This window comes from Heliconius melpomene, chromosome 3 (assembly GCF_056956725.1).
Source record: "Heliconius melpomene rosina isolate 202511_hmr_F chromosome 3, ASM5695672v1, whole genome shotgun sequence".
Taxonomy (NCBI): domain Eukaryota; kingdom Metazoa; phylum Arthropoda; class Insecta; order Lepidoptera; family Nymphalidae; genus Heliconius; species Heliconius melpomene.
Window position 1 is genome coordinate 2366556 of NC_140391.1, and position 15961 is coordinate 2382516.

At 33.5% G+C, this 15961-nt stretch overlaps 2 protein-coding genes across 2 annotated transcripts in view; both read right to left on the reverse strand.

Moving 5' to 3' along the window:
* twin (CCR4-NOT transcription complex subunit 6-like twin) overlaps positions 1-15961 on the reverse strand; it is a 162017-nt gene that overhangs the window by 121611 nt on the left and 24445 nt on the right. The window lies entirely within an intron of this gene.
* Positions 2261-5897, reverse strand: LOC146539849 (uncharacterized). The gene has a single exon (XM_085207505.1). It carries the CDS (start codon positions 5679-5681, stop codon positions 4215-4217), a length of 1467 nt encoding a protein of 488 aa, XP_085063631.1. The 5' UTR covers positions 5682-5897; the 3' UTR covers positions 2261-4214.

Genomic DNA, 15961 nt, shown 5'->3' on the forward strand with positions numbered 1-15961 from the left:
AAGTTTTTCCAACTAGAGATGGAATCCAAAACCATAGCATTTACTATAAAACTCTGTTTTACTACGCCACGATGGCCTAAATTTTTTTCTCTTCCAGCATATTTAAAGGTGTTAAGTTAAGAGTGACATTAACGACCCATGATTACTTGAAACGGTCAAAAGAGAAAACTGGCATGCCGTTAAATACTTTAAATTTACGTTTAGATTTTTTATCTTTTTAAATAAAATTTATCTGAAACCGGTATGTCATAAATTGAAAAGTATGACACAATGGGTAATGGGTACGTACAGTAGCTACTATTGTGTTTTATGTGCAATAATCTTTTCAATTCCTGCGTTGCGCAACGACGTGAACAGCGTGCTCTAACTTTATAAATACTTTACATACGTATATGTATTTGACGACCGACAGTCAATTTAAATGGTAAATTGAATTTTTATTCATAATATAGCCAATTCAATATTTTGTATTAACACAAAATAGCAATTTAATCAAATCAATTTATTTGTTTTTTTAACTTTCCTGCTGTAACCCAGTTTTCACTCCACTTCCCCTTTTCCGACGAATTCTGGAGACATTGCACGTTAAGTGGTGCAACTCAACACCAATATTATTTTTTATAACTTTTAATTACATTAGTATTTGGACAATAGAGTATGAGTTAGAAAAATTAAATTACTCGGCAGCATTACTATCTATCGATAAGCAAAAACAAAGAAAGAATTCAGTACATAGTGTGAGAAGCTAAAGATAAAGGCACTGAAGAGATTCATTATATTCAATAGTAATTATGTTTGCAATTAGAAAACAATTATATGATAATAATTAAATTATTTATCATTTAATGTATTTATTTTATATTAACAACCTATGGTTGTGGGTTCAAATTTCGTCACACATTATAAAAAATATACCTAAATATAATGTATATAAATTGCAACTTGTATAATAAACTTTAATGTGATATGAGTTCAATAATTTTATTCGCCTTTTAAAAAATCATAATTAATATTACTTTGTAATTTGGTTATATTAGTATTTTTATTAGTTTCGTTCCGAGTTCATTCATTCGTATTTGTATTTATTGTTGGTATATGTATTTTTTAATTAATTGAATACTGTTTGTTTTCCAAATTAAAAATAAATAAACACTACCAAATTATCAACAATTTGGAGAGATGCGACAACGAACCAAATACGATGTACAATTTAAAAAATAATACCGTATTACATGTTATATTAATCGACTTTTTACTGTAAAAAAGGCGTGTTAAAATTAATAAAATTAATTATCATACGAGCATCTAACGTAAACAAAACAACAAACATTTTACATAAAAATTTTCGGTTAGCATTTCGTATACAATAATGTATACAGTAGAACTATAAAAAAAAAGTAGTGATATTTGTACTAAGCGACTCTACAAGCAGCTCTAGGATGATGCGATCACTTTTGAATTAGTTCAAAGTAAGTACAACAGAAAAAGAATTTATTGATACTCAGGTTATTTTTTTTCCTAAGTTATTCCTATATTTCTTTCCTTTTATTTCTGGTCTAACTAGCAAATATTTGTTAACAAAGCTTCTTAAGTCATAACCATGGCAGATAATCAATAAATAATTAATTTACAACGGAAGCAATTTAGATAAGTTTACTAAATTGATAACAATGTATTATAACATTGCAGTCCTATACAATAACAAGTAGGTATTTGATAAGCATTGAATCGATCGGTATCATTTATACATAACTCAATAATAACGTTCATGAAATGAAAAATATTAAAATTAGAAAAAAATTAAAACAAATAATAGAAACGTTACTTGTATCTATATAAAAAAAAACATTAGCCTATCATTAAAAAACCCACCCAAATATTCGTTTTGTAAACGGCAGCACAAATACCAGTATAGGTACACAAATAAAAGGCAATCCACGACAATAGAAAGTATCGCAACCAATTACGTAAACAACTGTACTGTTTACAATACTGGTTTTTTTTGTGGATTTTTTATTCTTTTAATAATTACACTATCGGTGCCTTATTATGGTTATCAAGACCGAGGCAGTGTGAAAGAACCCGCAAAACGAGTTGCGTCATATATTAGGCAACAACTGCGAACGATTGTAGCAACTCATGCGCATACATACCTACATAAATTTCATATAAAAAATAAATACATATTTTCAAGTTATCATTTTGTATAGGTGATAGCGTCGTACGCCTAATTAGTAAAGAACAAATAAAACAACAGAAATTATCAGGGCTTGATGGGTTTTATTGTACAAAAATAGTGTGCAAGCGCGTAACTCGTGCCTCACGACGTACACAAACAAATAATAAACCTATATAGTTTTTTTTTATGTATAAAATGCATTCACTCATCATAGTAAGTTAGACATAGCCTATATTTGTTTACATTACATGTTTATCGTATCGTTGAGTTTTACAGCAATTACCGCTGTGCATTGATCCCGACTCGAGTGGCGCGGCTCGACGTTGAGGACGAATATTTTTAAATCAACAGAAAAATTGTTTATTCAATGTCTCCCAAATATACGTAATAAATAAAAAAAAACTGTTATATTTATCAACATAATGTATACTGTCCACATTTTTTATATTCGGGCGACAGAAATGGGGACTGGTGTTCTAGTAACGACCGGTCTGGTGTTGCTTGAGGAGCTACAATAACCTGATGCATAACGCAATCAACAGAGTCCCGCTAATGCGCATTAAATCAGAATTTTTCTGTTGATAAGACACTATAATAACTCCGCGTCTACGTCGAGCCTATCTAAGAGAAAAATAAACCAAGACACGATTTATCATGCCTTCCCACGCATGTGCCAATAAGCTAACACAGCACAAAAAAAAATGTAAATATACTAAACAGCCGATAGTGTGTAAAACTCAACGATGGCGGCGCAACGTGGTACGACCGCGAATAACTTAGTTATATTCACATTATCTACACCATGGAACTTTATCTGTTGCTCCTATTGGACCCTTCCTCGAAGAAATACACAAAAAAAAATGCTTAAAATATAGACATGGTTGATTCGCCGTTGATAACTTACATAAAAATTTTACAAGAGAATATAATTGTCAATATAATCCACCAACAACCTTTCGTGGAAATAAAATACGATTTATAGGGAAATGTGCAGCGAGGAAATAATGTTAATGAGCATTAAATATGATATGAGCAATAAAGATGATGAAAAATAACTTCTCTTATTCAAATGAGAATCATTTGACATTAGATGTAACGTAATAATGGCAGGTCAATAAACTCTGAGCCTCTTTAGAAAATACTGATAAAAATAATTTAAATGATTATGCCCTTTAACATACTACGGTGCATTTATATTTGTAGAAACGTTAACGCTTGCTTAGCAACCGATAAGATAGTGTTACATATACCATTTTAAAAGCAAAATTTTATTATAGAAAAATATTACAAAAAAAGAAAAAAATGTTTTGCTAACAGCTAATATAATGGTGACAACGTTAAGCTTTTAACTTAATAATTTATGCAACAACAGGTAGGTGGTTTAAGAAAAAAGTTTTAACAAATATAACGCTCTCAATGTATATGTTAAGCATTAAGAGTTTAATAAGCAAGTTTTACAGGTGAAACGGTTATTATAAAAGTGAACCAGCAGAGGGAATGAAAAAAGTCATTAACGCTATGAACCGGTGCACACGGAGCGCCACCCGGAACGAAGCGGTGAAATCACGGGAAACCGCAACAGCGAGCACGCATCCGAGCAACCGTGTCAGTAGAGTGATATACTAATTGCACTAGGTTAGGGCTATAAATACTTAATAGTATATTATTACCACATTCCCTTGATTTTGGCATCTTTATTTATTAAAAGCAACATCCGTCCCCACAGGAATAGAACCCAACACCTACGTAATATATCAAATCGTTCGTCAATCAATGACATGATTTAACTTCTTTTTAAGTGTCATAACGGCGAATCATAATACGTACATCGTTCAGACAAAGTTCCATTGAAGTTTACTAAGCTATGGTTAATAAAAATAAATTAACTATCGAATCTAAAGGAAACCGATTCGGAGATCTCATTCACATTGGGTCGCGTTGAGACGCTCCGCTCATGCCTCGCTATAACAATTTGAGTCCTGCTCAAATGGCGAGCGTAGTCCTTGGACTGGTAATCGTACGCTTGCAAATATAATTAGTATAAAACATGGCCATGGCGAGGACCACAGGCAGAAACTAAGGCTAAATCACAAATGTTGCGCGTATTCTCGCCAGCCACGAGTGCCTTTATGCACCCCGAATCCAAATTTTCACATTTATGATCATTGTTTGCACTCGACACAACTTTTGCACTGCTCACTGCACGACTTAATTTTAGCTTAGTATTTGTGTTCGCACATCTATCGCTAACGGCACTTTCACTTTTATCGTCGAAGAAAGAGCGACGTTCTGAGGACGAGGCCGGGGGCGAGGTCGAAAATAGTTTTATTTCCAAATCACGATGCCCATTTATAGAAGTTACAATTTCCGAAGATATTTCCAAAGCCAGAGGAGATCTTGGCTCCGGGGAACTACTTTTTCTTGGTGGTGGAAATAAAGAATAAAGATTTGGCGCCGACAATGTATCAATATTATTTATTTTTCTTTCAGGTATTCGAGCTGAAGGGTCACTCCAGCTGCGTCTTAGCGTCGTGTCGGCACCGCGCCTACCAAGTGGCCCTACCACTTTCATAGAATCTTCTAATTTTGTAGGCGCGAAATCACCACTCGAATTTTCGTCCAAGAGATGAGCTATCGAATCAGCATCCCATATTTGACCAACAGGATCACAATACCGACACTGGCACGAACTGACGGCAGACTCCGATGGAGAAGCCGCCTCTGCTAATCCGAACCGGGTAGCTTCTAAAGCTTCACCTAAAGTAGACACACGATACGTCTCGGGCGCTGGATCCGGGTAGTCTAACACTTTCACATCTAAACGATAAGGCAATGATATATCTCGACAGTAAGATTCCTCGTAACCGCCGTGCGATGCGGATCCCATATTTGTAACTGCACAGTGATCAACATCGCTGAGATCCAGTGAGACGGATGTTAAATCATGTGGCACTATGTTATTCGGTTTTCTATCTTTTTTACGACGCTTTCGTGGTTTAATTATTCTCGGCAACATTGTCTCCGAATTGGTGGAGCCTGAACTTTCGTCACTGGCTACGCTGACTGCGTCGGTGTTGTTACTACGTCCACCTCTTGATGGTCGATTTTGTTGTTGTTGTTGTTGTTGCTGATGATGATGATGATGATGTTGATTTCTCGGCCTATTATTTTCTGACATATCGTATCGATCCTTCGTGTGATGCTCTATTTGCCCCATAGGACGATGGTTCCGCTGCTCTGGTATTGTCGTATATTTTCTTCTATCGTGTCTGTTGTGTATAATAAGCGGAGCTCCCTGGGCGTGCATCGCTAGTTTGGATACGGGGTTATCGCGTTGCGGCGTACGGCCCGCCATCGATATGAGGGGAGCGCCGAGCCACGCACTGGGATGTGGCACACCGTAGGGCGGGTAGTATGGTGGCGGGAATCCCGGTGCGGTGGCACCGTAGTGAGGGCGAGGAGCTTCGCGGCGCCCTAGGGCGGCGCGCTCGCCCGGACTCATTTCGTCGATAGGATCGTTTAACCCATATTCGACACAGATAAATTCAATGTCACGGCAAAAATCCGAGTTGGTACGCGATGTCGTAATCGTAAACTAACATCGGAGGCGCGTGTCTCGTGGCGTGCATCCGCCGCGGCTGTCGGCTCACAACTGACGTGAGCGAGCTCGAGCCGCGTCCGCGACCGCGAGTGGGAGTGCCGAGCCGCGCCATGCGACTATCGCCGGCGGAAAGCTTCACAGCCCTAATCGCGCCGCAATTAAAACGTTGTTTACTTTTGTAGCGCTCGGAAAATAATCATTCCGCGCTTATGGGACTAATTTTAAGCCTGTTTACCGGCGAAAGTGAACTTATGTTTGATACTTTTAGTTATTTATGAGGGTAATCGTTTTTACTGTGTTCATGAATGAGTAAGCTTTCAAAACAGTCAACTCACTTACCTATTATTAAAACAGGGCCATGACTTTAAAACGTTCCTTACAATAAAAGGCTTACCTGAAACAAACAAAAAGTATTATTAGTTTATGTTAATTAAATAAATATGACTAAATGTACAATAACTTTTTTATTATAAGTTATTTATATGATCTTTGATTTTCGCGAATGTAACAGGTCTACCCGTGAATACTGCAATAGTTTCATTTAAGATTACTTTTATTTTTTTATGTTTTCTTATTATATTTAATCATAATAAAAAAAAAAACTCGTCACTAGTTAAATTACTCAGGCGAAAAAAAGGCTTTTTAAAAATTATTTATTTAATTTTATAAACAACCTTTCTGTTTTAAAGCAAGTTGAAGACAGAGAATCTTTATTAAAATTTTATATAATTCAAAACAGTTAAATCAGCAAAATACTAAAACACTATTGTTCGGTTCCGCGAGGTGCAAGTGCGGCGTCATCGGAATGTATCCTTATGCTTATGTAACTCCTCCCTCCTTAAGATGGAAGCTGGTCCTACAGGTTCCTGAAGCGTCCTCGCTGCTGGTTTCCTCCGGGACTCTGGGAAAATGCTCGTAGATTTTCCAAAAATAACATTTATTATAGTAGTATATAATGATCATAGATCAGCTTGAAACAGCCAGGATAATAGACCAATTTATTTTCTCCTCTTCTTCTAGGGTTTGAATATTATATGCAAGTTGATGTATATAATCGAGAGGTATATATTCTAAATCCTTCTTTTAGGTAAGAGTACCCTTTGTTACCAAGTATAAGGGTTGGAATAAGGAATAACTAGGTTATATTTATCATTAGAAATGGAAGGAATTTCTAGGATGGAAATTAGGAAATGTTCTGTACTATATGCTTTCATCATAATAGACACTTTGATTTATTTATTTGAATAGGTTTAATGTTTACAAAATTAAAACTACATATATTTTTATGAATTAATAAATTTCCTTATAATAATTAGTAGTATCTAACTACTATCGAAACTAAACCATATATAATACCATGATTAACTCTAGAAATAGTAAAAATATTTTTTTTTGTTTTTTTATAAGTAAATCTAACTTATATTCTATTTTATTTCTATAAACCTTATGTATCCTTTAAGATGAAGTATTCTCGCATACAACAAAATAAGTTCTTTATATATTATTATATATAGTATTTATTTGTATATAAAATTATTATATATAATATTTATTTGTATATAGAACTATTATATATAATATTTATTCGTTATTAAGTAAGTAAAAGCAAGGTTAAACGTATCATTTTGTTTCAGCGTTTTTCTTTAATTAATAAAATTTAAATAATAATATAATATAATAAAATTCCATTATGTATGGGATCTAGGGTTATTTTGTGGAACACGAGGGACCTGAAATAAGATGAGGCCTTCGTAGCAATTTATAACGAACTCTATTAGAATTAGAGTTTGGATGATTTTTTATAATCTCCGTTATATAGTAAGGGTGCAAATTAATTATCTTATACGGACCTTTGAAATCTGGTATGGCTTTATCTCTGAGCGCCGTCTTAGCTACTTGCTCATAGACTGTTTCACCTACCTTATGTGGTTTTCTTATGTACTTCCTTAAAGATGATACTATTTTCTTCTCAGTATTATTTACTTTGGTTAATACGTCTTTTATCAATGATCTAGTTACTCTATTGTTTAATCTGTATTTCGTACTGGGTGTTATTTTAGGGTTAAACTTCGAACTGTGTGTTATTTTAGGGTTAAACTGCCTAACTTGTCTGTCATTATCGTTATATTTAATTAATAAGCCTTTATTTTTGTTATCTGTTTGGGAATGGTTAGTGGACATTAAGTTATTAGGAACAATAGTACTGATACTCGTACTGTCAGTCTCTGATGTGAGAATCTTATGTCTGTCATTGTCAGGCTCTATGCTGTTATCGTTATTATTACTAGATACAAGGGGTACCTGCACTACGTTTTCACTAGTTTGTGCACTTAAGTCTTGGGATATACTGTCAATTATATTGTCGACTTTATTATTATTAGAATTTACAGTTGATAATGATTCGTCAGCTTTTGTATTTTGTTTGCCTTTTTTATATATAATATTATATGGTCGTAATTTAAATGTACCTATGTCACTTATGGTTCGTCCTTCTGAATTAGTATTAATGACTTTGGTTATAAATTTTCCATTTTTAACATTAATAATAGCAGCAGGGGATGTTAATCCCTTAGACCAAATATAGTCGTCGTAGATATAAAATCCGTCAGTATAGTTTGTTTTTAACGTGATAAGTTTTTCACACTTTGGTTCTATTTTTATAAGTTTCTTATTATAGTCGAAATAAATAGGTATGTCGGCTGTCGCTGTATGTAGTATTTTATTTTTCAAATTAATATTGCTAGATAATGATTTTAATAAATCTAGACCTATAAGTCCTTTGTATTTAGGGTCGAAATCAAAAATAAGGAATTTATGAAGAATATCACTATTAAAGATTGGGGGTAAAGGTAAATTCACTACATGACTATGCTGTGTTGTCGCATGGGCTGTTTTTATTTCAAATGGTTCATATTCTACAAGATTTTGAAAAATAGAATTAAATATAACTTCTGGTGAAATAAGGGATCTAGAAGCTCCTGTGTCAATTAAAAACTTACCTTTAAATTCGGGAATTACTATGTAGGGTAAATGATCTTTATCATGATTATTTATTTTTACTATCTCTTTACGTCTGGGTCTATGCCTAACGTAAAATCCTGCTGGTTACTTATTTCGTCATTAACTGGTTCATAAGTATCCTGCTCGTCTGGTATATGTATATTATCATAATAATACTCACCTGGGGTGTAGTGTTGGGAATACTCATTGAGTTGTTGCTCCTGTGGCTCGTCTGTGTAGAAGAGTTCCTCCACTGCGAACTGCGGCTTCTCTGGTTTATTTGTTGACCTCATAGTCACATCTGATATTTTTTGGGGTGGATTTATTTGCTGGTGAGGGATGTTACCTCTATGATTAATAAAAGGTCTATAATTACCTGGGGGTTGTCGGTTGGTTAATCTAAATTGTGAATTTGGAAATGGAATAAAGTTTCTATGATTTTCTTTAACCTTACTTTGGGGGTTTGACATATTAAAATTATTATTAAATCTATTGTATGTGAGCTTAGCTTCTTCTTGCCTAGCTTGTACAATGGCTAGTTCTAATGTGGTAGGTCTGGCTAGACGCACACCTATCGAAATTTGAAAGTCTAACTGGTTCGTATATTGCTCTATAACCATGTTTTCATAATATTCTTTGTTACTATGTTTACCTACGGACAAAAGGGTGTCAAGTATGTCTCGAAGGCGTTTCCCAAAAGTTTCCGCGTCTTCATCTTTATTACGTCGCGTTCGAGTTAGCTCTTGCATTAGTTGGATTTCGTTCCTAGGTTCACCTAATCTTCTAATCAAAGCGCGTTTAATCGCGTCCCAAGAGTCTAGAAACTCTTCGTATGCTATTGCATCTATTGCGGCTCCACTGAGTCTGCTTTTGATTAAACACACAATAGCGGGGTGGTGTTTCGCTGCGCCCTCTATTAAGCTTAATATATTATCTACTCTTCTAATATAAAAATTCAAAATTTTTGAATTACCATCGTAACGTGGCATAAAATCTGAAATTAACTTAAAACTAGAATTCTCGCAATTTTCAAAAGACATTTTATCTTTTAATCACGACTAACCTATTTAACAAAATAATTCAAACAAATAAAATATTTCAATTCAATATAATATTTATTTAAATAATATTTTATTATTTCATTTAATTATTTATTCATTATTTCATTTCATTTATTTATTATTTCATTTATTTATTATTTCATTCATTTATTATTTCATTTATTTATTATTTCATTTCATTTATTATTTCATTTATTTATTATTTCATTTCATTTATTATTTCATTTATTTATTATTTCATTTATTTCTCATAAACTTATTCAATAATAGTAAATGCCTATCGCGATTTGAGCTATATAGACAGATACAAAAATACGGAAGGAAATATAGCATAGGAACTTGGATAACAAAAGTACTCACCAAAGAAACCTCTGCATCTCCAACCGGGACTCAACTGCTTGGCAGAACCTCCGATGCTTAGGTGCTCCGCCGGTCTCGCCGTCGTAGATTCTTCTTAATAGATCGCGGTAATAACGATAGAAACCGTTCGCGGGCTTTAAGAGTTTGATTAAAGCCAAACACGCCGCGATCCTACCGACTGCGCCAGTTAAATTACTCAGGCGAAAAAAAGGCTTTTTAAAAATTATTTATTTAATTTTATAAACAACCTTTCTGTTTTAAAGCAAGTTGAAGACAGAGAATCTTTATTAAAATTTTATATAATTCAAAACAGTTAAATCAGCAAAATACTAAAACACTATTGTTCGGTTCCGCGAGGTGCAAGTGCGGCGTCATCGGAATGTATCCTTATGCTTATGTAACTCACTGTGCGTTTAATTTAGTAAACTTAAATACAGATACATATTTATAAATTATAATGCCACATACAAATACTACAAAATAAAAAACAAAAACTGTAGACATAACAAATAGTAAAAAAAGTAAATAAAAAAAACATCAAAGTAATCATAATTAAACATCCCATATTTGTCTAATGATGACATCATAAAAATGAAAAATCAACAAAGTAAGTAGTATTGTACACGACCTTTGTGATTCCGCCCTGAGGGACGGTGAAAGTGAACTTAATGAGTCACAAGTGAGAAGGCTCTCTCCCGATAAACGCTTTGTTCATATACGCCATACTCGTATGTATAAATTATTCTTGTGGCTGTCATGACACAGAGGCAAAATCGTGCGACTATAAACGCGATGGTTATGGGTTCGATTACGACTCGACATTTTAATTTGCTGCGTAGACAAAAAAAATATTACGAAAATTCAAATTAAAAAAATGGAGCAGACTATTTTAACATTAGATTCATGTCTCAAAAATTTAGCGAAAAAAGGAGAGCAGAGTATCAGAACACTAAGTTCCCCCTTCCACGTGGAAAAAAGCGTGAAGCTAATAAAGTTAAAGCAATAAGTTACGCTTTATACTTTTATCACGATTCGCGAGTTTCGAGTATCGAAAGTTTTTAACTACTTATATTATTTTTTTCTATAATTTAATGTATTTTGTAGAGAGTTATAATAGAAGTTATAGTGATGGGAACGTATTACTTCATTCTTCACATCATACTTTATATGTTACCAGAGAAAAAACAATCCCTGAACAACCTGATCTAGCAGAAAATCATCATCATCATCCTTTACTTATAAACAATTAATTATATTTATATAAAGATTTTTATTGTTAAAATATACAGATTCTATGCACCGAACCTATGTAGGTTCATACAGTGTGTCCTCTGACCAAACTAAGGTTAACCACTAATTTAGTACGCTAAATACGTTTAGTACGCAAATTGATAAAAACACGTGCAAATTCTAGCCGCACATTGAGGAAAAAACAGAAATATTATTATAGTGCTTTTTCAACTTTCGACATTTACAAAAACAACGTTTTTATTAGCGTTTATGGTGTGGAAAACTTAAGCCTAATAATTTAAAAAAATAATAAATCGCAACAAGTAAGACACCCAAGACATAAATGAGAGATAATTAATGATTTAATAAAAGAAATATAATGTCATTTAAAAGATAATATATAAATTCCCATTTACTAAGGCTTTTACGAGTAGAGCAAAAGTTAGCGGGTAAATGATTGACCTTTAGACACCGTTAGCGTCAACCATGTATTTTTTTAGGATTCCGCTCTTATAGGGCATTTTTTTTTTAAATATCAGACCTATCGTAATAATAGGATGGTGATTTTTTTTCGGCTTTACGCTATATCCCGCCTGTAGCAGGATAGACAGAGACCTAGTGTTAAACCTCTCCGTGCCCAACTTTCCGCTAAATTTTCAAGGCAGCTAGGAGTGGCGGAACTTAACGCCGCGTAAAATAGTAATATAAGGAAAAACAAATAAAGCAAAATGAAACCCTTCCAATTTTCAGACAAATTTTCTCCACTGTTCACTTTTACTCTCGTGCATGCAACCTGGCTTATTGCGAGTTAGTATAGTTATTACCAATTCGTGTTAGGTGAAAGTTATTAAGTTACAGCCGTCAGTTGTTACGGACCGTCCGATGTTGCGTAAGAGATGAGCTGGACGACTGAGTCAGCGGAAACTATCGTTGCATGCATGATAAGAGAGACACCTATCGGAGGTTGGCAGAGGGAAAGTGTTAAATCACCTCGTTTCTCATTTTTCGCAATATTTTGGCGACATTATTAATTGAGTCGCGGTACTCAACGCCGTGCTTTGCGTTGTTACCATAGCAAGTATGCACAAAATGATATGATCCCACACTTCCTGCATATAGAGTCCAATTCGCAATAAATTATTGAATTATACATAAAAACTTATATTCAATTACATAATAATACAACCGGGAAACAAATATCATACAGTTCCTTTATACTATGATTATGTAAAACAAATTCGGACTTAGGATTCTTGTCATTGACATTCTGAATTTCATCTTACGTAATATTATTTAAGAAATTTCTCTTAGTAGATTACGTAATCCCAATAGAAACATTAAACTACAACATTAATAAAATACGAAAGTAATTTGTAGTATGGACAAATTAGGGCGAAAGTGGAAAAATGACTGCTTTTCCCATTTTCCGCCTCATTTTTCCTATACAAGGGTAGAAAAGGAGCTTTGCAGGAAAAAGTGAACAGCTTCACTTTTTAGACAAAAGTACAATTTCTTAAAAATTGTGTAATTCGCGAATTAATTTAATATTCATGCAATAATTTAATATTTAAGCAAATAATATTTTCATTATAAACGTCAAGTCATAATTTGATAGACAAAAAACTTCTTGCATGAAATACTAAGATATTCTGAGTTAAAATGAAATATTAATTTAATGCTAGATAAATATATAGCTATTTTGCTTCTCTTAAAAGTAAGTGTCAAAAATTATGAACAATGCATAATTTACTTATTTAATTGATGTTTAAAATGTATTTAGGAAAGATTGTATAACACAAAGTTAGTAAAAACCATTGTCAATACAAAAAAAGGATTTCATAGACATATGCAATTATGCATGTACATACATAGCAATACAAAGCTTAAAAAAAAATTATCTCACAATTTTGGTAATCATAAAAAACAAACTAAATAAAAGCCACTAAAAAGGAGCACGCTGAATGAGAAAAAAGGCGATGGATTCGAATTTGCAAGAATAGCTAGGAACTTATTATTATTTTACCAAGTAAAATTATAATCCAAGCACATGGGGATATCAAGATAATAAAAAAATAAATAAACCACGTGGCGAAACGATGACGCAAAACGACTAACTTTTTAAAAAGATCAAACCCAATCGGTTCCGGCAATCATCGGTCCGAATCTCTCAATTCAGCCATATCTCCGGCACAAACAGATTTCACTCTGTTTATGTAACTGCCTTTGAAAGGCACACGTCTTAGTACTTTCGTATTGTTCGATATGAATCATACTTTCTGAAAGTACGCTATTGAAACGAAACTTGTATCGTGTCGTAATGCTCGGCTACCGAATTATCATCATTTTTTTATTCGTGCATTTTATGGCAATTCCTTGGTTTTATAAGAGCAGTAAATATATAATATACCTACATAATATAAATACAAGTATTATTCATTCAGTATTAAATACTATAAAACTTCGAACTAATATGATATGTCCGCTTCCCACTTTTCGCCGAATTCTGGAGGCATTGCGTGTTGAGTATCGGAACCCAAAACCAGAGCGAAGAACTAAAAATATTTCATTTTCACGAGTAGCCATCGAACCCACAACCTGTTGCGTTTACACTCACCCGCTCATACCCCTGCGCCACAATTAACCCCATTCATGTTAAGTCAATAAAAATATATCAACTCATAGTTAGCAGCTCCAATTAGATTAACAACAAACCATACAACTTTTTGACATAAATAACTCCTCATATAAGAAGAACAAAATTAAGGCCACGCCGTTAACAGCACAGTAGAAAATGCAAATACTCTTGTATCACATTTCCATACGATACGATAGCACGGTTACTTATACTTATTAAACAATTTCCATCATTGTTTTCCGATTTGAGTTTACAAGATGCTATTCTATGTTCTAATTAAGTCGGCCGTGTGCTTCGCGTTAGACAAAGATAAACGCATAGATTTATTGGACTTTATGTATTTGTAACAGTCTTAACTGGTTAATATAGTTCTATTGTTTCGACTTTGGGTGGGTGGTATATTTAGAAAAAACTAGGGATGACGGTAACAGAAGGGTAGGCATATGGAACATAGTATTAAAACACTCCGTTCCCACTTCCTTCCACACCGATTTTTATTGAGGTTTCGCATGTTGAGTAGAGGAACTCAACGATGAAATAAAAATATTGTTAAATGATAATTCATTCCCTCGATTGGATATTGAACCCTCAGTCGTCACAATACAGTGAAACCCTTCTTTGTGTTCCTGGACCAAGACGGTCTTGTATACTATTCATGTGTTACTATATATTAAATATTCATCCAAATATATTTGAATAAATCGCATTGAGTGATTCTGTGTCCAAAAAGCATTTTCTACAAAGGGTGACCGCAAATGTAAACCAAAGTCAAACATGAATATAGAACGAATAGAAGAAAGTTTCTGAATATCTAGCTTTCGTTAATTAAACCTAGCTACGGTTTGTAGGGACTGGAGAAATCGGACTAAGCTCGGTAGGCCTTTCTACCTACTCTATTTCTAAAACATTTACCTAAGATCGGGCAGCAAATATATTTAACTTTTATTTTTACGCGTCTTACGTAACATTTAGCACGACCATTCCAAATGAGCGTAAAGGTGCAAAATAACATTTAATATTTAAGATTTGTCATGGGAATTAGGAACACACGTTTTCCATTAGGCGTTTTTAGAAAGCATATTTTAAAAAATTTACAGTACTCCACTAAAAACAAACATAATATATACATAAGTATACTCTAACAACAACATCAACTCTAGCATCAACACAACTAAAAATGACAACAACAGAAAACTAGCTTGGCTATGTTTCGCTTTGAAAAGTTGCTAAAACGTATTTGCACGTCAATTATACTGCCATTATCGCATCCCACTTTCCATCCGTCATCTCGATTTAAACAGGAAAAGCGGAGAGTTGTTAACGATATCGCTATAGCGATCACTTTGTAAGTACAATATAGACCCTTAATTGCCGTCGCTGTGCTGTTGGAGCTTGTAGCAATAGTTATCAAAGAATGGACTGGTTTCTCTTATCAGCGCTTAGTAAGTGGAATGGAGGAGCATCTGTTTTGAAATTTAAACACGACTTGCTTTACAAGTATTATACAGGAATTGCGTTTGAAATATATATTTAATAAATACAGGTAATAATTACATATTGATTCTGGAATATAAATTATCTTAATATAAGGTAAAACATTTATATGAGTAAAATGAGAATATGAAGTGATTTTTCGCTCTTTCACAATGTGTATGTCTGGGAAAAAATTAATTAGGTTTATGACTTCAAATCTATGAAAAATATAAATTGTGATTTTCATGACATTTTTGTATGATTTGCATATTTAAGGATAAAGATATTTTTTTATTTAATGGTTTTTATACTATGGTATACTCATTACACCTCACGGGCTCTACTGGTTCAAAAATCCCGATACGGATAATTTTCAATACGTTTTCTAATAATTAAACACCCATATAGAATAAAACATAAAT